The sequence below is a fragment of the Coregonus lavaretus genome (genome assembly GCF_964263955.1).
Source record: "Coregonus lavaretus genome assembly, chromosome: 27".
Taxonomy (NCBI): Eukaryota; Metazoa; Chordata; class Actinopteri; order Salmoniformes; family Salmonidae; genus Coregonus; species Coregonus lavaretus.
Genome location: NC_140014.1, coordinates 14,463,487 through 14,488,396, shown reverse-complemented (window position 1 = coordinate 14,488,396; position 24,910 = coordinate 14,463,487). Strand labels below are relative to the sequence as shown.

The following is a 24,910-nucleotide window of genomic DNA, read 5'->3' as shown; positions in this document are numbered from 1 at the left end:
GATCTACAAAGGTAGGAGCTCTGACGTTCAGCTCAGTCTCCATAGTTATCATCTAGCTCCATCTGGTGGTAGGTTTAGGAAGTGTAGTTCTTTGCATTACCCACCTGTTGCCACATCCTCAAACTATTGAATAGGTAGCCTACACCAAACCTAAAGATTAAAGATGCACTCTCAAACTTTTGTATAATTTCAGCCAGTAATTTTGAAAGTGGTGCTCACGAGCCAAAAGTGGTCCCCGTTTTGTGTACTAGGTCATCAAATTGTGTACCTCATCATCCATTTCATATATGTTATGTCCTGTGCACTTTTTTTTTTTGCAATTCGTATAATATGTTACGCATTTGTTGTGCTTAAGATCCTGGAGTGGAATTTTTACTGTATTATGTCTTCTTTTCACAGGTGGACAAAGTTATGACAAAACTCAAGTGATTCTCAACACATTTGATGAGAGAAAACACACCCAAAGATGGTCTTTGGAGATCCTGTAATGGCATATCAATCTGACCATTGCTCTTCCACAGCAGCTCTACCGTGGGACCCATACTCTTGCTTCTTGATGAAGTTACTCCATGGGCCTTAGTGCTCTGTGATGCTGGTCTGCAGTGGGCCTCGAGACATTCTGCAACATTTGTTGAGCATGAGAGCATAAATTCCAAACTGTCTTTGTGAAATACAACTCTGAAGACAAAACTACACACGGCTATAGAACTATCTATCAAGCAAGGAGCACTGCATTTTAATACATGCGGCTATAGAACTATATATTGAGCAAGGAGCACTACATTCTACTGTGAGGACTTGATGATGCTGTACAAATACCACAATTCATTTGTTCACTTACCTCTCATTGACCATGCCAAAGAATAACTGTATGGGAATGCGCTAGTGTCTCTACTGTATTCATATAATTTACAATGACTTAAGCCCTGTGTTAATGCTGATTTTATCCACAAATCTCTTTTCTATGGTACTTTACCAGTCAATTACTGAGATGTCTGTTTTCTTACACAAAAATGTTGTAAATGTATATATTTTTTAGCACACTTATTGTTCTATGGCCACACATTCTTAATGTCATAGATGAACACTCCTTAACTTCTCCAAATAATGTTGTGTAATGTTTTTTCAGGTCTTTTGAAGTCAAATTAATATTGGATTAATATTTTACTACTTTACTACAGACATCACTGCACAGTACATTTGCTGCAACAGGTGTATAGATTTTGTTGAATGATTAAATATCAATTTCAACACTGCTACAATATCATGCTAACCACTGTCTTAAATGTAAATATGTCAACAAAATGCTGTTACCATCTACAAAAAAATGGATGCGTTTGTTTTCTTGATTGGTGTTACTATGGCGAAGAATCTCAATTACACTTTCAATGAAGATCACAAGGACTTGAATTAACTTTACTTATCACATAGCTACAACAGGCAGCCTATTCTAAGACAGACACACAATCATAGCCTTAGCACAGACGGTCATAAAGGATCATCTCTTGTCCTTTAGAAATGTCTCATAATGGATGCCTCAGGAAAACCTTAAGCCCTGTGGTGGTGGTGGAGTATTTCACTGGTTACTCGGATGAGTCCTCTCCGCTGCTGATCTTGACTACAGTCTTCCCCCGAGCGTGACCCTGCTCTACCTTCAGCATGGCCTGGGGCACCTGGGAGAAGGTAAACTCCTCCTCCACCACTGCACGGATCTGCAGGAACAGATCAAAAACAAACCTGACTTAGACGTGTGAAGGGGCAAAGTTCGGGATTCATTCAAAGGCTTGTTGTCGACAAGTGCATTGCGCTTGCCTTCAAAATATAATTTACGCTTGAGCCAACATCTCTGCAGCATTTAGCATGAATTGATCTCCACAAACATCTAGGAAATTGCCTTTAAAAGGCGCATTGTTGGTAGTGCAGTGCACAGCCTGCAACGGGCCTTTGACTGAATCCCGACCAAATTGATCTTCCAAAAAAGAAATGAATAACAGAAAAAGATTAGAGGTCAGATATGGTGTTTATCTGTCAGCACAGTAGCCTACATTGAAAAATTGAGAGGATGCTGTGGTGATGATTAGGCCATCAAATCATTTCCTCTTCTACACAGAATGACCTGATCTTAACCTCTGTGGATTGAAGATAAACTGTAATTGAAGTGGTGAGGATGTACTGACATCCTTCACAAACTACGAAGTACACCAACACCGTACACAACAGCACCCTGTTCAGCCTAAGCTGCTCTCATCATGTAGGTGTATCGTATATTTGAAAATGAGTTTAAAAAAAAGATTTTCAACAAATCACTGAAGAGAAAATTACATCATTGACATAGTATACTACTGCATATTCTGTTGCTAACCTAACATTGTAATGAGTCAACACACACCTTTGCATCCTGTTGTGTTTGTTGTCATGACAAACATACCAACAGCATGGTATGACAACCAATTGTACAGTCGTGGTCAAACGTTTTGAGAATGACACAAGTATTGGTCTTCACAAAGTTCGCTGCTTCAGTGTTATGAGATATTTTTGTCAGATGTTACTATGGTATACTGAAGTATAATTACAAGCATTCCATAAGTGTCAAAGGCTTTTATTGACAATTACATTAAGTTTATGCAAAGAATCAATATTTGCAGTGTTGACCCCTTTTTTTCAAGACCTCTGCAATCTGCCCTGGCATGCTGTCAATTAACTTCTGGGCCACATCCTGACTGATGGCAGCCCATTCTTGCATAATCAATGCTTGGAGTTTGTCAGAATTTGTGGGTTTTTGTTTGTCCACCCGCCTCTTGAGGATTGACCACAAATTCTCAATGGGATTAAGGTCTGGGGAGTTTCCTGGCCATGGACCCAAAATGTCGATGTTTTGTTCCCTGAGCCACGTAGTTATCACTTTTGCCTTATGGCAAGGTGCTCCATCATGCTGGAAAAGGCATTGTTCGTCACCAAACAGTTCTTGGATGGTTGGGAGAAGTTGCTCTCAGAGGATGTGTTGGTACCACTCTTTATTCATGGCTGTGTTCTTAGGCAAAATTGTGAGTGAGCCCACTCCCTTGGCTGAGAAGCAACCCCACACATGAATGGTCTCAGGATGCTTTACTGTTGGCATGACACAGGACTGATGGTAGTGCTCACCTTGTCTTCTCCGGACAAGGTGTTTTCCGAATGCCCCAAACAATCGGAAAGGGGATTCATCAGAGAAAATGACTTTACCCCAGTCCTCAGCAGTCCAATCCCTGTACCTTTTGCAGAATATCAGTCTGTCCCTGATGTTTTTCCTGGAGAGAAGTGGCTTCTTTGCTTCCCTTCTTACATTTTACATTCACATTTTAGTCATTTAGCAGACGCTCTTATCCAGAGCGACTTACAGTTAATGAATGCATACATTTTAGTTGTTTTGTTCTTGACACCAGGCCATCCTCCAAAAGTCTTCGCCTCACTGTGCATGCAGATGCACTCACACCTGCCTGCTGCCATTCCTGAGCAAGCTCTGCACTGGTGGTGCCCCGATCCCGCAGCTGAATCAACTTTAGGAGACGGTCCTGGCGCTTGCTGGACTTTCTTGGGCACCCTGACGCCTTCTTCACAACAATTGAACCTCTCTCCTTGAAGTTCTTGATGATCCAATAAATGGTTGATTTAGGTACAATCTTACAAGCAGCAATATCCTTGCCTGTGAAGCCCTTTTTGTGCAAAGCAATGATGATGGCACGTGTTTCCTTGCAGGTAACCATGGTTAACAGAGGAAGAACAATGATTTCAAGCACCACCCTCCTTTTAAAGCTTCCAGTCTGTTATTCTAACTCAATCAGCATGACAGAGTGATCTCCAGCCTTGTCCTCGTCAACACTCTCACCTGTGTTAACGAGAGAATCACTGACATGATGTCAGCTGGTGCTTTTGTGGCAGGGCTTTTGTGGCAATGTTCTTTTGGGATTAAGTTCATTTTAATGGCAAAGAGGGACTTTGCAATTAATTGCAATTCATCTGATCACTCTTCATGACATTCTGGAGTATATGCAAATTGCCATCATCAAAACTGAGGCAGCAGACTTTGTGAAAATTAGTATTTGTGTCATTCTCAAAACTTTTGACCACGACTGTAGAGGATCTGGTGACCAGGCTGAAGCTAGCCGTCGCCGTTTCATCAGAACAGAATAGAACCATGATGTCATGGTGGAACGCTTCCATAATACCCAGGCAGGCCATGAAGAGACAAGAATCTGTCCCGCTTCCAGGCTGGGGAGTGGACCCGGGGGCCCCGACAGGGCCGCAGACAAAGGTCCCGGATTAAGGGCCTAGCAGCAGGAATACACTGGCATTCCATGTTGGCTGGTCAGGACGGCCCGACATACCAAACCCAGCCTGCCTCACTGTCCCATGAGGAGAAAGTCCTTTCATAGTTTTTTTGTGTACCACCAAATCGATTCTTGTTTGCCATTCTCTGTCTGCACACAGATTCATTGCCAGTGCACATGGGAACGATTCAGAAGTAGAAAATGTATGCCTTTCCTATGCACTTCTCAGTATTCAGACTTACCTAATTCAGTCGCCTAACGCGCTCTGCAGGTGTGGCTAACTCGCATTCTTAATAAATTTGATTCAACCACTGAAAACCATCCCATTTTCTGGCCAAAATAAAGGTTTTTGCCTGTGCTGCTGACGGCTATATCGGTCCGCTAATACAGGACTATTAAAGGCCTAGTGCACTACTTTTGTGAGAAAACATTTATTTTCTCCCCACATTCTTTTTGCAATTAAATACACTACCAGTCAAAGGTTTGGACACACCTACTCATTCAAGGGTTTTTCTTTATTTTTACGTTGTAGAATAATAGTGAAGACATCACAACTATGAAATAACACATGAAATCATGTAGTAACCAAAAAGTGTTAAACAAATCAAAATATATTTTATATTTAAGATTCTTCAAATAGCCACCCTTTGCCTTGATGACAGCTTTGCACACTCTTGGCATTCTCTCAACCAGCTTCATGAGGTAGTCACCTGGAATGCATTTCAATTTGTCACCAAAGCCCCATATACTACCCACCACTGTGACCTGTACGCTCTTGTTGGCTGGTCCTCACTACATATTCGTCGCCAAACCCACTGGCTCCAGGCCATCTATAAATCACTGCTAGGCAAATCCCCGCCTTATCTTAGCTCATTGGTCACCTTAGCAACACCCACCCATAGTATGCGCTCCAGCAGGTATATCTCACTGGTCATCCCCAAAGCCAACACCTCCTTTGGCCGCCATTCCTTCCAGTTCTCTGCTGCCAATGACTGGAATGAATTGCAAAAATCTCTGAAGCTGGAGACTCTTATCTCCCTCACTAACTTTAGGCATCAGTTGTCAGAGCATCTTACCGATCACGGCACCTGTACACAGCCCATCTGAAATTAGCCCACCAAACTACCTCATCCCCATATTGTTATTTATTTTGCTCATTTGCACCCCAGTATCTCTATTTGCACATAATCTCTTGCACATCTATCATTCCATTGTTAATACTAATTGTAATTATTTTGCACTATAGCCTATTTATTGCCGTACCTCCATAACTTGCTACATTTGCACACCCTGTAAATATATTTTCTGTTGTATTTTTGACTTTATGTTTTGTTTTACCCCATATGTAACTCTGTGTTGTTGTTTTTATCGCACTGCTTTGCTTTATCTTGGCCAGGTCGCAGTTGTAAATGAGAACTTGTTCTCAACTGGCTTACCTGGTTAAATAAAGGTGAAATAAATAAATAAATAAAATAAATAAATAACCGGTGTGCCTTGTTAAAAGTTCATTTGTGGAATTTATTTCCTTCTTAATGTGTTTGAGCCAATCAGTTGTGTTGTGACAAGGTAGGAGGGGCATACAGAAGATAGCCCTATTTGGTAAAAGACCAAGTCCATATTATGGCCAGAACAGCTCAAATAAGCAAAGAGAAACAACAGTCCATCATTACTTTAAGACATGAAGTTTCTTCAAGTGCAGTCACAAAAGACATCAAGCGCTATGATGAAACTGGCTCTCATGAGGACCGCCACAGGAATGGAAGACCCAGAGTTACCGCTGCTGCAGAGGATAAGTTCATTAGAGTTACCAGCCTCAGAAATTGCAGCCCAAATAAATGCTTCACAGAGTTCAAGTAACAGACGCATCTCAACATCAACTGTTCAGAAGAGACTGTGTGAATCAGGCCTTCATGGTCGAAGATCAGTGCCCCGCCCCCCCTTTGTTTTTACACTGCTGCTACTCGCTGTTTATTATCTATGCATAGTCACTTTACCACTACCTACATGTACAATTTACCTCGACTAACCTGTACCCCCGCACATTGACTCGGTACCGGTACCCCCTGTATATAGCCTCGTTATTGTTATTTTATTGTGTTACTTTTTATAATTTTTTACTTTAGTTTATTTGGTAAATATTTTCTTAACTCTATTTCTTGAACTGCATTGTTGGTTAAGGGCTTGTAAGTAAGCATTTCACGGTAAGGTCTACACCTGTTGTACTCTGCGCATGTGACAAATAAAATGTGATTTGGTTTGATTATTAGGGAATGAAAGAAAGCCATCTAAATATATGCATATTTGTCATCCTGAAAGTTGCCACATTCAGTTCTTCAACCCATGGTAATCTTGGAAGATTAGTGGACATAGAATTATAATAAGGAGAATTGTGTACAATACCCTCGTCTATTGCCTGCACTACCCATGGGGTTCAAACTTATGTCTTGGTCTGGGCTCTGCTCCATAAAGATTTAATTAGCCTACATGTATTTTATTATTTGTATATAATAAACTGTTACTAATGATCCTCGGCAGTGACGGCGTTAACAGCAGAAGCAAATGAAGGTAAACGAAACATATCGTTGTATAGATGTAATTATAATGTAGGCTGTACCAATTGAAGGAAACAGTAAATTGGGAGTTGAATGTGTGGTTATTAGGCCTACTGACGGTCGATACTGATAGTGGCTAATATTTAACATATAAGAAATGTTAAATATTAGAACTACTGTTTATTGACTGATCAGATAAGCCTCTTTCATTCAATTGGACCACAATCATCTCCACCCCTGAATAGGGATGGTACTAAAATTAGGTTATAAAAGAAGACACATAGAGATAGGAAAATACATTTTCATCGTTTCATTCTTCTAAACGGAGAGTAATTTTCATCAAATCAAAGACCATGAACAGCCTGATGATCTTCATGCTAGTGGCTCTTTTAGTCATTGCTTGTAAGTCAAATCAAATTCATTCTTAAAAGGCAGTATATGTGTAACAGCTCCTCTAACTAAGCTTCGATTATACAGTTGAACAGTAAAAAAAAATGTTTAACTGTTTTTGTAAACTGTAAAAACTTGATAAATGTGCTATATGGTAGGAAATAATGACATTTACATTTTTCTGGTAATTCCAGGTGGAATACAAGAGGGATCTGCATCTCTACATTTATGTTTTATTAGTGGGGGCGGGTGCAGAAACCTTCCTTTGTGCCTTGCTTCTGGTGGTACTAACATTGGAAAAATAGGATGTACATGGCCGAACGTGTAAGTTTATCAATGACCGAAACTGACTTGATAAAACAGAAATGCAGTGTTCTATTATGGATTTAAAACACACATTCCAATTACTGTATGCATATAAATACAGTAGGGACAGTAATATCAGACTGGACTCCCGTTTGCTATTTTACGTAAATCTTTGCTCCTCTAATAAGTATATGGAACATTTCGTATGGGTACTAAAGACAGAAGGTTACTTAAGGGGAGGTTGGTCGGGCCGGATGAGTGGGCGTATAGTGCGACTGTGTAGCAATCCAAAGGTTGCGTGTTCAAGTTACATCGGGGACAAGTGTAGCATTTTAGCTACCCCTTCCCCTAACCCAATTCACCTAACCTTTAATTAAATTATCCTAACTTTTCGTATGATATTGTATGTATATTGAATTGACCGCTTTTCCATTCATAATGTAATGTAACATAAGGTAAGTAGCTTTGCACGATCCTTGGCTTTGTCACATGAACAAGTACAGTGAAATGCTTAACTTGCAAGCCCTACCCAACAGTGCAGTATTCAATAGAAAGAAAGTATAACTAATAAGAAAATAAAACAATAAAAAACACAAGAAATAAGAAAGGAAGCTATATACTGGGTAAATTTACAATTTGCAGGAATTGGAGTATTTGAGGTACACTACATGACCAAAAGTATGTGGACACCTGCACGTCGAACATCTCATTCAAAAATCATGGGCATTAATATGGACTTGGTCCCCCCTTAGCTGCTATAACAGCCTCCACTCTTCTGGGAAGGCTTTCCATTAGATGTTGGAACATTGCTGCTAGGACTTGCTTCCATTCAGCCACAAGAGCATTAGTGAGGTCAGTCACTGATGTTGGGTTTAGGCCTGGCTCGCAGTCAGCGTTCCAATTCATCCCAAAGGTGTTCAATGGGGTTGAGGTCAGGGCTCTGTTCAGGCCAGTCAAGTTCTTCCACACCGATCTCGACAAACCATTTCTGTATGGACCTCACTTTGTGCATGGGGGCATTGTCATGCTGAAACAGGAAAGGGCCTTCCCCCTAACTGTTGCCACAAAGTTGGAAGCACAGAATCGTCTAGATAGTCATTGTTGTGGCGTTAAGATTTCCCTTCACTGGAACTAAGGGGCCTAGCCCGAAGCATGAACAACAGCCCCAGACCATTATTCCTCCTCCACCAAACTTTACAGTTGGCACTATGCATTCGGGCAGGTTTTTCCACTGCTCCAGAGTCCAATGGCGGCGAGCTTTACACCCCTCCAGCCGACGCTTGGCATTGGGCATGGTGATCTTAGGCTTGTGTGCGGCTGCTCGGCCATGGAAACCCATTTCATGAAGCTCCCGACAAACAGTTCTAGTTGTTTCCAGAGGCAGTTTGGAACTCGGTAGTGAGTGTTGCAACCGAGGACAGACCATTTTTACGGGCTATGCGCTTCAGCACTCGGCGGTCCTGTTCTGTGTGCTTGTGTGACCTACCACTTCGCGGCGGAGACGTTGTTGATCCTAGACATTTCTACTTCACAATAACAGCATTTACAGTTGACCGGGGCAGCTCTAGCAGGGCATACATTTGACGAACTGACTTGTTGGAAAGGTGGCATCCTATGACAGTGCCAAGTTGAAAGTCACTGAGCTCTTCAGTAAGGCAATTCTACTGCCAATGTTTGTCTATGGAAATTGCATGGCTGTGTGCTCGATTTTATACACCTGTCAGCAACGGGTGTGGTGAAATAGACAAATCCACTAGTTTTAAGGGGTGTCCACATACTTTTGTATACAGTGTAGATATGTACATGTAGGCAGGGATTAGGAGAAAGTAACTGGTAGCAGGATAAATCATAATAATAATAGTAAACAGTATGGCAGCAGCATAGGTGGTGAGTGAGTGTATTGTGCAAGAGTGTCAGTGTAGCCGTGATAGGCAGATATACATGTAAACAGGGCTGAAAATTACTGGTAGCAGGAATACATAAATACCTATGGTAATATATACATGTAAACAGGAGTAATAGTGTCCAGTAGCAGGCTAAATATACTGAACAAAAATATAAACGCAACATGCAACAATTTCAAAGATTTTACTGAGTTACAGTTCATATGAGGAAATCAGTCAATTAAAATAAATTAGTTAGGCCCTAATCTATGGATTTCACATGACTGGGAATACAGATATGCATCTGTTGGTCAAAGATACCTTTCAAAAAATGGTCCTCAGGATCTCGTCACGGTATTTCTGTGCATTCAAATTGGCATCGATAAAATGCTATTCTGTTCGTTGTCCGTAGCTTATGCTTGCCCATACCATAACCCCACCATGGGGCACTCTCTTCACAACGTTGACATCAGCAAACCGCTCGCCCACACAATGGCGGTTGGACGTACTGCCAAATTTTCTAAAATGACGTTGGAGGCGGCTTATGGCAGAGAAATTAACATTAATTTCTCAGGCAACAGCTCTGGTGGACATTTCTGCAGTCAGCATGCCAATTGCATGCTCCCTGAAAACTTGAGACATCTGTGGCATTGTGTTGTGTGACAAAACTGCACATTTTAGAGTGGCCTTTTATTGTCCCCAGCACAAGGTGCACCTGTGTAATGATCCTGCTGTTTAATCAGCTTCTTGATATGCCACAGCTGTCAGGTGGATGGATTATCTTGGCAACGGAGAAATGCTCACTAACAGGGATTTAAACTAATTTGTGCACAAAATTTGAGAGAAATAAGCTTTTTGTGCATATGGAACATTTCTGGGATCTTTTATTTCAGCTCATGAAACATGGGACCAACACTTTACATGTTGTGTTTATATTTTTGTTCAGTGTTGATATACTAATGGTAATGGCAATCAATAATCAATTAACAGCAGCGTAGTGGTAGTAATACATCTAATCAATAATCTATTTAGCAGCAGCGTAGGAGAAGCCTATCTACTGTTTCTGTAGCGTGAGGCAGCTTGAAGTACAAGTACACCCCCTGGACAGGATGCTAGTCTATCATAGGGCCTTACCCCAATTATTTCTCCTAATGCTGAGTGCCAAGCAAAGACGCATTGGTTCACATTTTTACAGTCTTTGGTATGACTCGGCCAGGGATCGAACTCCCAACCTTCCAATTTCAGGGCGGACACTAACCGCAAGGCCACTGAGTTGGTCGTAACGTATTGTATCATACTAAATGGAGGGGAACAGATTTACGTACCAAATCTTACGAATTTCCCCGAGGCCAGGTTGGTAATATTCAATGTGTTCTATACAGCTCTAAATGTTGGTGTTGCTTGTTTTTCCAAACCAAATCTATTGGTTGCTTTCTCTTTCAGATGCTGTAAATGATACTGTCCAGAGTCTTGACAATGGCCACTGAGGATCCCATGGAACATTCAGCAAGAATAGGGACTAGGGGGTGTTAACCCCTGTGTCTTGGCCAGATGCCCAACTGGCAACTCCTACTGTCTTGGCTACCTATAATCTATTTTGGTTCGAATTGACTATCCCTGCCTGACCTTGTCGTCATCCCTTTTGCTGAATAAAATTGCAATGGAAAACACAATTTGTTCCGTTTTCAATTACACAACACTATATCACAACAACATTTGAAAGGTTTTCACACATGCTTTCTTGCGGCACATGAAATAGACCTATGTTGCTATGCCTTGACCTGGAGTACTGATCCCACTTTCATTGTATAGCTGATATACTTTAATGCCTAAAAGTACAGTACAACTGATGCTAAGACAGTAATGAGCCGGGCTTTGACACTGTGCGATAACACAAATAACAGTTTCTGAAGCAGGTAAAGTTTTACAGATTAATTTCCTTCCCCCTTTGAGAGAAAACTGCTACATTCGGAGTTGCACCTAGTTGCACTCCTCACCAAGCCAACAGCCTTCACCTATCCGTCATTCAGAATGCCTTTGTATGGGACTAGCGATCCCGGTTACAGCAGCATGACGGCCAGAACAGGCCCCAGGCTCTTAATCAGTCTGGGTGGTTCTGAGACCCTCACACTGTTGATGCTGAAGCCTGAACCAGAAGCATCCAAATAGCAGCCCATGTCCAAGGAGGAACTGAGGCTTGTGGCTGGGGGACCAGGGTGGAGGAAGGTGCATTCCAGCCTGTTGCTGATCTTCTGGCTAGGTTGACTGGCCATGCTGGGCGCCACTATAGTCATCATAGCACAGGCACGGAGCCCTCGGCCTGTTCCACCACATCTTCTCTGGTGGCAGAGGACAATGTTCTTCCGCCTGCAGCCAGCCTCGTTCATGGACATAGAGAGCGAGAGACCAGGGGGTATCAGTATGCCCTACCTGAAGTCCCTTGGGGTGGGGGCTCTGATTCTGGAGGGGCGCCGCGACGTCTCCCCTTCTGACCTCACAGAGATGGACGAGGGAGAGTTGACAGTGGCTGAGATCCAACAGCTTCTCATGGAGAGCCACGAAGCAGGCCTCAGAGTCGTGTTGAACCTCTGTGACCTGGATCTGCTCAGACCACGGGACACTGAGGGTTACGACACAGAGGTTCCCTCAGGCCTCTCCAGGTCAATACAGTATGTCCTCCGATACTTGTTGAAGCGGGGGTGACAAGATTTGGAGTCTGTGACACAGATCCTGCATATTCAGAGCAGACTCTGACAGAGTGGAGAGTTGTGGTCTAGGAGTTCAGCTCAGAGGACGATGACAGGAAAGTGATGGTGAGACAGACAGGAGTCTCTAACTGCCTTGAATGGCGCCAACATCTCATTATTGGATTTAGTTGTGAGGTCACTGCTGCCACGCACAAATCACGACTTGTCCGGACAGGAAGTGGCTGTTGCCATGGAGAGACACCTGCAAACACATTTTGTAGAGTCTGATGGTGGGCAGTGGTGAAGCATCACAGGGGCTGTAGGGGGTACTCATGTTTCTGGTGATGACACTACCTGGAACACCTGTTTTCAAATGCAGCAAAGAAATCAGCCATTCACAGAGCATGTCTGTAGAGGGCAGGGCACGTGATCAGAGCAGACCAATGGACAGGGGGATCCTCAGGGGGAAAAGGGGAAACTCAAACGCTCCACCTTGGATCTCTTCCGCTCCCTCAGTTGCTCCCGGTCCAGAGAGGAAACCCTCCTTTTTGGCAGCTTCACCTTCCTCCCTTTCAACACTTCCTCCATCCCCTTCTCCTCCTCCTCCTCCACCTTCTACCCAGCCCTGCCATCGCCCCCCATCCTAGCCTTCCTATGCTCCTGGAGCTGTGTTCACTTCCTGGAAACAATGAGGCTTCAGCCACAGAAGGCCGTTGTCATCAAACTGTATGAGTCTTGCAGCTAGTCAGCCTACTGGACTATGATTTTATGGACTATAAATAATGTACATTCTACAGTAATTAGAAATGGATTATGTGAATAAAGTTTGATCATCTGACTTCAAATGGTGTTTAGTCATTAGCATTCTTACAAATCAACTTCCTTGTTGTTGTGAGAGACCTTATTTGGCAGAAAGTGTTTGGCCAAAACTGCCATATAAAGAATGTCGTTCAATTCTGTTAATTCCTTCAACATTTCAATTTCTCTTAGTTTGATTCAGATTACAAAAGTCAGGTTACAAGTCGAGCGGAACAGAGGTTTTCATCAAATCCAAAGACCATGAACCGTCACTGTCTGATGATGTGGTCCTCTGTAGCTCAATTGGTAGAGCATGGCGCTTGTAACGCCAGGGTAGTGGGTTCGATCCCCGGGACCACCCATACGTAAAAATGTATGCACACATGACTGTAAGTCGCTTTGGATAAAAGCGTCTGCTAAATGGCATATTATTATGATCTTCATGCTCTGTTAGTCATTGTAAGTATTCAAATGTATTCAACATTTCCTGGATGGTTGCATAGTTTAATATTGTACCAATGACCATTCAGTCAGGATGCTTTCAGCACCTGTTATTCAGCTTGATTACTCTTATAAAAAGGGAACACAGCTGGTGGCTCAACTGAGAAAGTGCACGTTAAGACTGTACAGCACCTTTCCTGCATCCACCATCTCGCTGATGTCATCCAGGGCAGGTCCGTTGGGTGCAAACATCCCCCAGCGATAGTGCACTCCCTTGGATAAATGCTAGGAGTGACAGAGGAGAAAAAGGGAGATGAACAAGGTTTTGTACCCTCAAATAAAACAAAGACATTAATGTTGGTGTTGTTTTCCACCCATACACAGACTAACATGCAGATGCTTAAGTCAAGATATGTGTCTCAGATGTACTATATACAAACTTATACAAACTACAAACTTCACATACAAACTTATCAGTCCATAATTAGGTTGAGATTATTACCAGTTTATAACTCACTCCTAACTATGGGCCTATAAAAGAGAAACATACATATGTAGATGATCACCTTTGTCTGAATCTCTGGTTACATTTGCCTTCATTGCATGTGGTATATCCATGGTTTATAATGCTACTCATTACAAATGCATTGGTTTTATTCTTCTGCTGTCGATCACTCACTATACCATTGAGAGGCAGTGTTGGCACATACAAGGCAAGACACCGACCCACACAGACACAACGGCATCCCTGGCTGTATCAACAACCTTCTATCCCAGACACCATACACACAAACGCGCAGATTAATTTTTTTTTTTAATGAGGTGACATTCTAACCCAAAGAGGACTGTCTAAGTCTAAGGGTCAAAGTATGTCAGGTGACAGGGCGTGGAGCACCCCTCTTTCATGAAGGCATTTCCTATTCATTATTTTTCCCAGCATCGAGATGGGATTCCAAAAGGAGACGGCTGAGTGCTAGGGTTTGTGGGTCGTGTCTCAGGAGGGTGTGGTCCAGGGGAAGGTTACTCAACATAAAGCCTCTGGGGAGATAATAGGATTTTAAAATGAGGACAGTTCAACTGGCAAACCGGTTGTCTGCACTTTAGTTCTCACTACGCTGTGCGTGCACTATGAACACTAAGAGTATGTGGAGAAAGAAAGGTTGGAACTGAGAGGGTGGATTATTTCCTGTCTGAACCCACAGACTACATCGGCAATTCATTATTTTCCACTTTGAGCTTTTGCATTCAGTGCTGCTCATCAATGCTTTATTCTACCAGTGCCCAATCTTCTGCTCCGTGGCCACATACAAACTTATGACACACACAGTTAACAGAGTTTCAATGGTTGGAAGGAGAAAGACATGTTGAGGAGAGCCACTGTGTGTGAATAGGATAACCGCTGTTCCTTTGGAACTCATTTAGACACCTAACAAACCAGGTGAACATACACTATCTGTATTAGTAATAGTAAAACAAAATATGCCTCCAAAGTGTCTAACCCCCAAACCATTGGTAAACATTTAAACATTAACCAAATCTGTTAATGTACATTCTACAGTAATTAGAAATGGATTATGTATTCCTGTCTGAGGGCTGTTTCCATGGAGATGCTAGGCCAGGGGTTTGAGGAGCGAATTGTACCCTGTTGTAACATGCTCCCTCTCTGGGGACAGAGGCCTTCTCTCTACCAAAACTACCCAAGGCCCACTAATACTGGGCTGGCCGCGAGATCAGCTCGACACTCCCACAACATTGCAGCCAGCTTTGTTTCCCCAAAGCCTGAGGGCCATGTTTTCCCATCGTTGGCCCCGGACATTAGAGGGCCCAGGGGGCTCCATTACTGCTAATCACTTTGTAGGCTATGTCTTGGAAATGAGAGATCATATGTTATAGAGAGTGGAGAGAGACAGTAAGGGAGAGGGGAGAAAGATCTGTGGGTGTTCAAAAAGGGATAGATAGTATGGGGTGTTGATAAGGTGTGTTGACTTAATTCCCCCACCTCTTCTATATTCTAGCCAAGGTCTGACTCTTTCAACTGTTAACACTGTCCCGGGACAAACCCCATGGTACAAATCCACCATGCCATTCTACCTATAGTTGGGTAGAAGAACGGTGCATGTTTCCATGGGGTTCCCCCAAGACAAACCATGTCTTCACACACCCACCTTGTCTTCAGTTTCTATTTCCCAGAGTCATTGTCTTTCAATTTCTGTTACTAGAAACTATTACAGTACTGATAAAGTGAGAACCTTATGGCACTGGAGTACAATGTGTTCAAGTCCTACTTTTGCCTAGAAGTGCTACAGTCGTGGTCAAAAGCTTTGAGAATTACACAAATATTAATTTTCACAAAGTCTGCTGCCTCAGTTTTTATGATGGCAATTTGCATATACTCCAGAATGTTATGAAGAGTGATCAGATTAATTACAATTAATTGCAAAGTCCCTCTTTGCCATGAAAATGAACTTAATCCCCAAAAAACATTTCCACTGCATTTCAGCCCTGCCACAAAAGGACCAGCTGACATCATGTCTGTGATTCTCTCGTTAACACAGGTGACGAGGACAAGGCTGGAGATCACTCTGTCATGCTGATTGAGTTAGAATAACAGACTTGAAGCTTTAAAAGGAGGGTGGTGCTTGAAATCATTGTTCTTCCTCTGTTAACCATGGTTACCTGCAAGGAAACACGTGCCATCATCATTGCTTTGCACAAAAAGGGCTTCACAGGCAAGGATATTGCTGCTTGTAAGATTGCACCTAAATCAACCATTTATCGGATCATCAAGAACTTCAAGGAGAGAGGTTCAATTGTTGTGAAGAAGGCTTCAGGGCGCCCAAGAAAGTCCAGCAAGCGCCAGGACCGTCTCCTAAAGTTGATTCAGCTGCGGGATCGGGGCACCACCAGTGCAGAACTTGCTCAGGAATGGCAGCAGGCAGGTGTGACTGCATCTGCACGCACAGTGAGGCAAAGACTTTTGGAGGATGGCCTGGTGTCAAGAAGGGCAGAGAGGAAGCCACTTCTCTCCAGGAAAAACATCAGGGACAGACTGATATTCTGCAAAAGGTACAGGGATTGGACTGCTGAGGACTGGGGTAAAGTCATTTTCCGATTGTTTGGGGCATCCGGAAAAAAGCTTGTCCAGATGCTACCATCAGTCCTGTGTCATGCCAACAGTAAAGCATCCTTGCCATAAGGCAAAAGTGATAACTAAGTGGCTCGGGGAACAAAACATCAACATTTTGGGTCCATGGCCAGGAAACTCCCCAGACCTTAATCCCATTGAGAACTTGTGGTCAATCCTCAAGAGGCGGGTGGACAAACAAAAACCCACAAATTCTGACAAGCTCCAAGCATTGATTATGCAAGAATGGGCTGCCATCAGTCAGGATGTGGCCCAGAAGTTAATTGACAGCATGCCAGGGCGGATTGCAGAGGTCTTGAAAAAGAAGGGTCAACACTGCAAATATTGACTCTTTGCATAAACTTAATGTAATTGTAAATAAAAGCCTTTGACACTTATGGAATGCTTGTAATTATACTTCAGTATACCATAGTAACATCTGACACAAATATCTAAAAACATTGAAGCAGCAAACTTTGTGAAGACCAATACTTGTGTCATTCTCAAAACGTTTGACTACGACTGTACAGTATTCCAGCAGTGCTGTACTAAATGAATGTAATCAGCACATCACAGTTCTGGTTCTCCCTGATAAGACTCACATAAACATACAGCTATCTGTACTTCTTTGCGATTGTGTGGTGAGGTGTTGAGTGGGAGTAAGAAAAAGTGGAAGAAACTTGCTAGGCACAAAGCCTCAAATGTACTGCACATTTTGCGGTCTGTACACCACAAATGCCAACAGGATGCCAGTGTCACTCTGTCAGGGTTGGATGACAAGCAAGGGGAGTGAGATGGGATCTTGCCTTATAAGTCTTGTAAGTACTTTACTGCATATGTTCAAGGCAGAGGTCTTATATGGTTCTGTGATCACCTGTATGAATACATTAAATAGAGAAACACTGCCACAGTTACCTTGAGGGCCTTGGATGCCACAGTGACCCCGGTCTGGAGCATTCCATCAGCGATACCCAGCCGGTCCGTGTTACGGAGGAAGGGCGTTACCAGTGTTACGTACTTGGCACCGCACCACGGCTTCAGCAGGCCCAGAGCCCAGTTCTCTGTGTCCCCGCCCACATTATCAAGAACCAGATCAAACCTAGGACGGGGGGAGTGGTAGAGAGAGATGGAGAGAGAGAGTTCATTTCATTACATGGAGGGTCATATTTTCCCACACACCAATGACAGTTTACTATGGCTATGAGAGAGAGGTGCTCAATCCTCGATTACAACTAACTGACCCATGAGTTTGTGTGTCTGAGCTCACTTTTCCAGCGCCCTCAGGGGCACCTCAACAGGCCCAGCTGTGTAGTCCACCACGTGATCCACCCCCAGACCCCTCACCAGCCGCTCAGCATTCTGGGAGCAGGTTACTGTCACATGGGCTCCCCAGGCCTTCAGCATCTGAGATGAGAAAACAGGATCTACATCATCATCAACACACTCTTTGAGGTACCTGGAATGAGGTTGATAATATCAGTAAGACTTGTGTATAGAAGTGAGCGAGGGTGCAGCCGGTATACATATAATCTCTTATAACAGGAGAGATCAGATGAACCAGCCCTGAAATACTAATGTAAGATAGATGTGCAGATTGAGGTCACAGCAAAAGGGTGAAGTGGCACACTAGGTCACCCGATCCCAGACGAGTGTATAACATTACTGACATAATTATAAACAGCTTTCTATGGAACAGAATTTATATGATTTATATAATTGTTTGTTTATGATTAAGGCAATTTTTTTACACCATTGTTTGTATTATGATCATGTAGCTATCGTCACTGCGATGTGGTTTGAATACCTAAGATTGAAAGTAAACTTCAAGTCACATTGAAGATTAGGTCATGAATCTACAGAATGAGAACATCATGGTTATCATCAGCATGATCACCTGTATGGAAAACGTTCCGACTCCTCCTGAACCTCCCAGGATCAGAATGCTGTATGAGGACGGAAAACAACGGATTAAAACACAGATAAGTAAACACAAATTCATAATGGAGACAAAAGTATGTCCCTTTAGTAATCCAGGTTTTTGTATTTGACTTTGATATACATTTAATGTGTGTACAAAAAACACACACACATTAAACTAAGTGTACAAAACATTACGAACACCTTCCTAATATTGAGTTGCAACCCTTTTTCAATCAGAACAGTGTCAATTCGTTGAGGCATGGACTCTACAAGATGTCAAAAGCGTTCCACAGGGATGCTGGCCCAAGCTTCCCACAGTTTTGTCAAGTTGACTGGATGTCCTTTGGGTGGTGGACCATTCTTGATACACACGGGAAACTGTTGAGCGTGAAAAACCAAGCAGCGTTGCAGTTCTTGACACACTCAAACCAGTGCGCCCAGCACCTACCTAACCCTGTTCAAAGGCATTTACATATTTTGTCTTGCCCATTCACCCTCTGAATGGCATACATACACAATCCATGTCTCAATTGTCTCAAGGCTTAAAAATCCTTCTTTAACCTGTCTCCTCCATCTATACTGATTCAAGTAGATTTAACAAGTGACATCAATAAGGGATCATAGCTTTCCCCTGGATTCACCTAGTCAGAAAGAGCAGTTGTTCCTAATGTTTTGTACACTCAGTGTATATTTACATTTTAGTCATTTAGCAGACACTCTTATCCAGAGCGACTTACAGTTAGTGAGTGCATTTTTATTTTTTTTTCATACTGGTCCCCCGTGGGAAACGAACCCACAACCCTGGTATTGCAAACGCCATGCTCTAGTCGCTCTTCTGTCTAGCTGGATTGCCCCTACGCTCAAAATGTGCTGCAGGAAATTGAATTTTTCCCTCTGGGTTGATTCTCAATAGGGGGAAACACAGTTCCGACTGTTCTAATACCCACCAGGGTTGGAGCCAATTCCACCTAAATTATAATAAATTATAATTTATCAAAGTTACACACAAAAATGTGTTCAATTGTTCTATCTATTGCATGTGAACCAGGTGATTCAAAGTGCCAAGTCCAATGCCATGCCAGCCACTGATGAAGCCCATTTCCAAAGAGCCAACTACGCCCACAGTCCAATTCCCTCCACATGATCAGTACCCACAGGCCTCATTCAGACAGCCTTTTTATGAAATAACCAAGTTGAATAATCAACTAGATCAAAGACATGAGGAGTTTTTAGATGAATATGGACAACAGCATGGGTTAGAAGGGGAAAGAGACAACTTGAACTCAAAGTGGCAGGAGACGTGTGTGTGTGTGCGTGGGCATGTGCGTACTTGCCGTTTCTTGGCACAGTTGTCCTTGTTGAGGCCTCCTGTGTTGACCAGGGCAGACAAGGCTGTGGCAGCCACGTAAGGAACAGCCGCTGCCTCTATGTGACTCAGACATTTGGGCTTTTTGGACACCTGGCTCGGACACAAAATGGCACACTCAGGACTCAGAAGTAGGTCACGTATCTGTTCATCCTCCAAAATGTTAAGGTAAGGATTAGGGGGAAGAGAAATCTGATCCTAGATCAACTTCTACCTTGAGCCTGATAAACCTCCCACCAAACCTGTCACTATCTGAAATGGTTCAGTAATCATCCATTAAAAGTTATGCATAATGATGCCAACTCAGAGCTGACTAGTCTGTCTGCAGTCCTAATTGCTCCTCCTCTTCACATAGAAAGGCCAGTGTTTCCCCTATATGCATTTAGCAGCAGCGCACCGGCAGCAGCGCACCGCCACATTACTTATACATATATAATTTTGGGGATGGTTAAATGTTTTCAGTGTGAACTTAAACGACTAAAACTAGATATAAAGTATGAAGAAAAAATTATTGAGCAATATATTTAACAGTGCCTGTAAAACCACGCCATTGGCCACGCCCACACCCACTACTACGCTAATCAAAGGGGAAACACTGACAACAACCTCTCCCTCAATGTGAGCAAGACAAAGGAGATGATCGTGGACTACAGGAAAAGGAGGGCCGAACAGGTCCCCATTAACATCGACGGGGCTGTAGTTGAGGCACGACAACACCTTTTCCCCCTCAGGAGACTAAAAAAGATTTGGCATGGGTCCTCAGATCCTCAAAAAGTTATACAGCTGCACCATCGAGAGCATCCTGACCGGTTGCATCACAGCCTGGTATGGCAACTACTCGGCATCCGACCGTAAGGCGCTAGAGAGGGCACTGTCTACGGCCAAGCTTCCTGCCATCCAGGACCTATATACTAGGCAGTGTCAGAGGAAGGCCCAAAAAATTGTCAAAGACTCCAGTCACCCAAGTCATAGACTGTTCTCTCTGCTACCGCACAGCAAGCGGTACCGGAGCGCCAATTCTAGGTCCAAAAGGCTCCTTAACAGCTTTTACCCACAAGCCATAAGACCGCTGAACAATTAATCAAATGGCCACCCAGACTATTTACATTGACATGTATTTGAATGTAGAAATAAGCAAACAGTGGTTTGGAAAACAAACAAACTACAACATCATACATAAATGGGTCAGAAACAAAACAGTACCTCATTTGCACTCAACACCACAAACTCAGCCAGACTGCCTTGTTTCCATGGGGGAATGGCTGCCCACACCTGAGAAGAAAAACAACAACAATGGCTTAACCAACCATGCACTGGTATGACCCTGCATGGGTGGCACAGATACCAAGATTGTGACATGTTTTATTCTCTGTTTGGATATACACAATATATACAAAAGTATGTGGACACCCGTTCAAACTGGTGGATTTGGCTATTTCAGCCACACCCATTGCTGACAGGTGTATAAAATCGAGCACATAGCCATGCAATCTCCATAGACAAACTGGCAGTAGAATGGCCTTACTGAAGAGCTCAGTGACTTTCAACGTGGCACCGTCATAGGATGCCACCATTCCAACAAGTCAGTTCGTCAAATTTCTGCCTCGCTAGAGCTGCCCAGTAGGTGCTGTTATTGTGAATTGGAAACGTCTAGGAGCAACAACGGCTCAGCCGCGAAGTGGTAGGCCACACAAGCTCACAGAAAGGGACCGCCGAGTGCTGAAGCGGGTAAATATCACCTGTCCTCGGTTGCAACACTCACTACAGAGTTCCAAACTGCCACTGGAAGCAACGTCAGCACAAGGACTGTTCGTCGGGAGCTTCATGAAATGGGTTTCCATGCCCGAGCAGCCGCACACAAGCCTAAGATCACCATGCTCAATGCCAAGCGTCGGCAGGAGTGGTGTAAAGCTCACCGACATTGGACTCTGGAGCAGTGGAAACGTGTTCTCTAAACTGATGAATCACGCTTTACCATCTGGCAGTCCGACGGATAAATCTTGGTTTGGAGAACGCTAGAAGCCCAAATGCATAGTGCCAACTGTAATGTTTGGTGGAGGAGGATAACGGTCTGGGGCTGTTTTTCATGGTTCAGGCTAGCCCCCTTAGTTCCAGTGAAAGGAAATATTAACGCTACAGCATACAATGACATTATAGATGATTCTGTGCTTCCAACTTTGTGGCAACGGTTTGGGGAAGGCCCTTTCCTGTTTCAGCATGACAATGCCCCTGTGCACAAAGTGAGGTTCATACAGAAATGGTTTGTCGAGATCGTTGTGGAAGAACTTGACTGCCCTGCACAGGACCTTGACCTCAACCCCATCGAACACCTTTGGGATGAATTGGAATGCCGACTGCGAGCCAGGTCTAATCGCCCAACATCAGTGCCTGACCTCACTAATGCTCTTGTGGCTGAATGGAAGCAAGTCCCCTCAGCAATGTTCCAACATCTAGTGGACAGCCTTCCCAGAAGAGTGGAGGCTGTTATAGCAGCAAAGGGGGGACCAACTCCATATTAATGCCCATGATTTTGGAATGAGATGTTCGACAAGCAGGTGTCCACATACTTTTGGTCATGCAATGTATGTTATGTTTACATCCTTTGATGGGATAGTGTTTCACTGACAATGCATCGCCCCATTGGCTGCAAGCCACGGGCCCAATAAATGATGCTACTTGTCAGTGAGGGGATTCGATTAATCTGGCCCAGGCTCCCAGGTTGGTATGTTAAGTGCCGCCCTATGTTAAAAATGTAAATATAATTCATAGCAAGCAGTGCACTGGAATGACATTCACACTCATGGGATGGGTGGCCGAAAATAACTAACTGTAAACCACACCCCCATTAAGCCACGAATATGATAATATTGATGCATACAGTATGTCACTGTGATTCTATGGTTATATATATTTATTTATTTTTCACCTTTATTTAACCAGGTAAGCCAGTTGTTAACAAGTTCTCATTTACAACTGCGACCTGGCTAACATATATTTATAACATATATTTATAACATATATACACCATGCCACTGCCTACTTCATTTATTAATTTAGCAAACAAGAAAGCTCATAATCCAGTTCCTTTATCACAGTCAACACATCTATATTTGAGCTTTAAAATGAAACATTTTCTCTCAGCCTCATGGCAAAAATGTGTACAATAGCATGAGATTAGCTATGAAATTGCACATGTTCTTCTCTGCTCCATGGCAAAAACTGTAGAATTGTAGGAAATTAGCTTTAAAACAGTAACATTTTCTCTCAGCCTCATGTCAAAATGTGTATAATAGCATGAGATTAGCTTTAAAACTGCACATGTTTCTCTTTGCCCCATGGCAAAATGTGTAGAATTGCAGGAAGTTAGATGTGTTTTTTGGCCCACCTAAAGTTCTGCAGGCCCCCCCACAAACACATTTCTGGCTACACTACTGCCCCAAGGTGGTGCAATTAAATGTAGCATTATACAACAGCTGTGCTTCGATTAAGTAAACAAAGCACTAACAGAAGAGACAAAAAATAGACAGCGCCTCACTGTCACAACATGCCACAATGACATGACTTCATGAAGAGGAACTGTGGAGCCACATAGGCTTATAGTATAAATACACACACAGGCACACACACACATGCACACACAAACAAATACGCAGAGCCACACACCGAACCCATCCCGCAGAAAGTGCCGCCCTATTCTACTCCATCCTGGGGCCTGTGTTTGTGTTACCTCATCCCCCTCTTTAAAGTAGGCTGGTGCCACATCCAGACCACACTCCATGATGACTCCGGACATATCTCGGCCCAGAATGAGGGGGAACTCACTGCCCGACTGGTTGATGTTCAGGGGGTCTCTCTTCATGGCCATGGTGGCAGCCCCATACCCACCTGAGAGGGCAGAAACAACACAGAAATTAGGCCTAACACAATTAGAAATAACCACAAAAACAGTACATGTGGAGACAAGTGGATTCAGTTACGAACAAGATGATGAGAACACAGATTAGCTGGCAAGATCATCACTGAATACACCGAGAGGTAACCATCAAGAACTCCAAGCACCCCACATCCTCAAAGAGCACATCTAGGCCTAGCTGTGGTTTAACAGTCGCTGAGTGGTGGGAGCGAGTAAGGAGTTGATGATTAACAATTAAACACCCAAACCACATGTTGCGTCACAGTCTACTTTCCCTTTGCGTCAGAAGAGCTTTACTCGTTTCCTGGGGTGATCCATTCTGCCCACATAGCTCTCTCTCACACAGACCATATTTGAATGGCAAAACATATGCTCAGTCAACTCTGAGGGATGTTGAAATTCCTTTTCACTAGTGGTGTGCACAAATGTGAAGATGTCTTGCATCTGTCTTCATATTGGTGCAGGAGCTCTACAATACGTTTGAGCTAATATTCTATAAGAGGAACAGGAGCTCAAGCAGTAGAACGTTTGAGGTGCTGGTACTCCGGTGAGCTCTTGCCCAAGTCAAGCACAAGCTATATGTAAAATATCTGATAGTCTATGTTCTCTAAGAACTGAAGGTTATAGGAAAACCACTGACATGAAGCCTACAAAAAAGTTACATCAAGGGAATCAAACGAGCTAGAAGACCACATATCTTTATCAGGCACCAACCTCTCATGCTGACGTCAATGGGGTTGAGACCTGCGGCATGAACTTTGACGATTACTTCATTCGGATAGTTGATGATTGGGAACCCAGCGTTTTTAGTGAACCGTAGGACATCATTGCTGCCGTATCTATCGATAACCCAAGCAGGCATGATTGTCATACGGCTGTTTGAGGTGTTGAACAGTCTCCTCTGATCTCCATGGAACAATGTTTTTACACATGGTGCTCTACTATTTAGGAGACACGACCATCGACTGCACGCCAAGTGTCTCAAAGGATGCATGATTATGTTCAGATATCAATTGTCAATACACTTGCTCTTCAATCGTGTACTATGCATATGATTTATCAAGCAATGCACGCGACTACAATTAGCTAAATTACTGATATCTAATCTTTCCTTTCATTAGACAATGCAAAGTTGCAGATACTATCGTTTTTACAGTCTGGAAGGACAGCGTTCACTTCGCTCTGCACTCATGCTGCTTCCTCGTCTACTGCTGGCAGCGTCT

General features: G+C 43.3%; 3 protein-coding genes and 1 pseudogene across 5 annotated transcripts in view; 3 read left to right on the top strand and 1 right to left on the bottom strand.

Annotated features, from left to right (window-relative positions):
* The window catches only part of crybg1a (crystallin beta-gamma domain containing 1a), a 58,542-nt gene extending 57,145 nt beyond the window's left edge, over positions 1–1,397 (top strand). The window contains exon 22 of the mRNA XM_084144706.1: positions 400–1,397. Within this exon, the coding sequence (XP_084000832.1) occupies positions 400–488 (89 nt within the window). The 3' untranslated portion in view covers positions 489–1,397. The remainder of the gene's footprint in view (positions 1–399) is intronic.
* Positions 927–24,910, bottom strand: rtn4ip1 (reticulon 4 interacting protein 1; the record flags this gene model as incomplete). 2 transcript variants are annotated; one of them, XM_084144708.1, is made up of 9 exons in its annotated part: positions 24,402–24,910; positions 23,502–23,659; positions 20,978–21,046; positions 19,743–19,867; positions 18,383–18,431; positions 17,756–17,892; positions 17,404–17,587; positions 13,557–13,649; positions 927–1,712 (listed from the first exon to the last, which is right to left on the bottom strand). In XM_084144708.1, the coding sequence occupies exons 1-9, from the start codon at positions 24,679–24,681 to the stop codon at positions 1,584–1,586; spliced, it is 1,224 nt and encodes a 407-aa protein (XP_084000834.1). In that variant the 5' UTR covers positions 24,682–24,910. The 2 variants fall into 2 exon arrangements, with proteins under 2 accessions (XP_084000834.1, XP_084000835.1); XM_084144709.1 differs by lacking the exon at positions 20,978–21,046 and having other exon boundaries at positions 1,584–1,712; positions 24,402–24,894.
* Positions 7,148–7,577, top strand: LOC311103160 (uncharacterized protein; the record flags this gene model as incomplete). Its single annotated transcript, XM_084144710.1, has 2 exons — positions 7,148–7,261; positions 7,444–7,577. Exons 1-2 carry the CDS (start codon positions 7,213–7,215, stop codon positions 7,575–7,577), a joined length of 183 nt encoding a protein of 60 aa, XP_084000836.1. The 5' UTR covers positions 7,148–7,212.
* Positions 11,483–12,878, top strand: LOC311102573 (amino acid transporter heavy chain SLC3A2-like; annotated as a pseudogene). Its single transcript has 2 exons — positions 11,483–12,415; positions 12,560–12,878. The product of its transcript is annotated as an amino acid transporter heavy chain SLC3A2-like (transcript).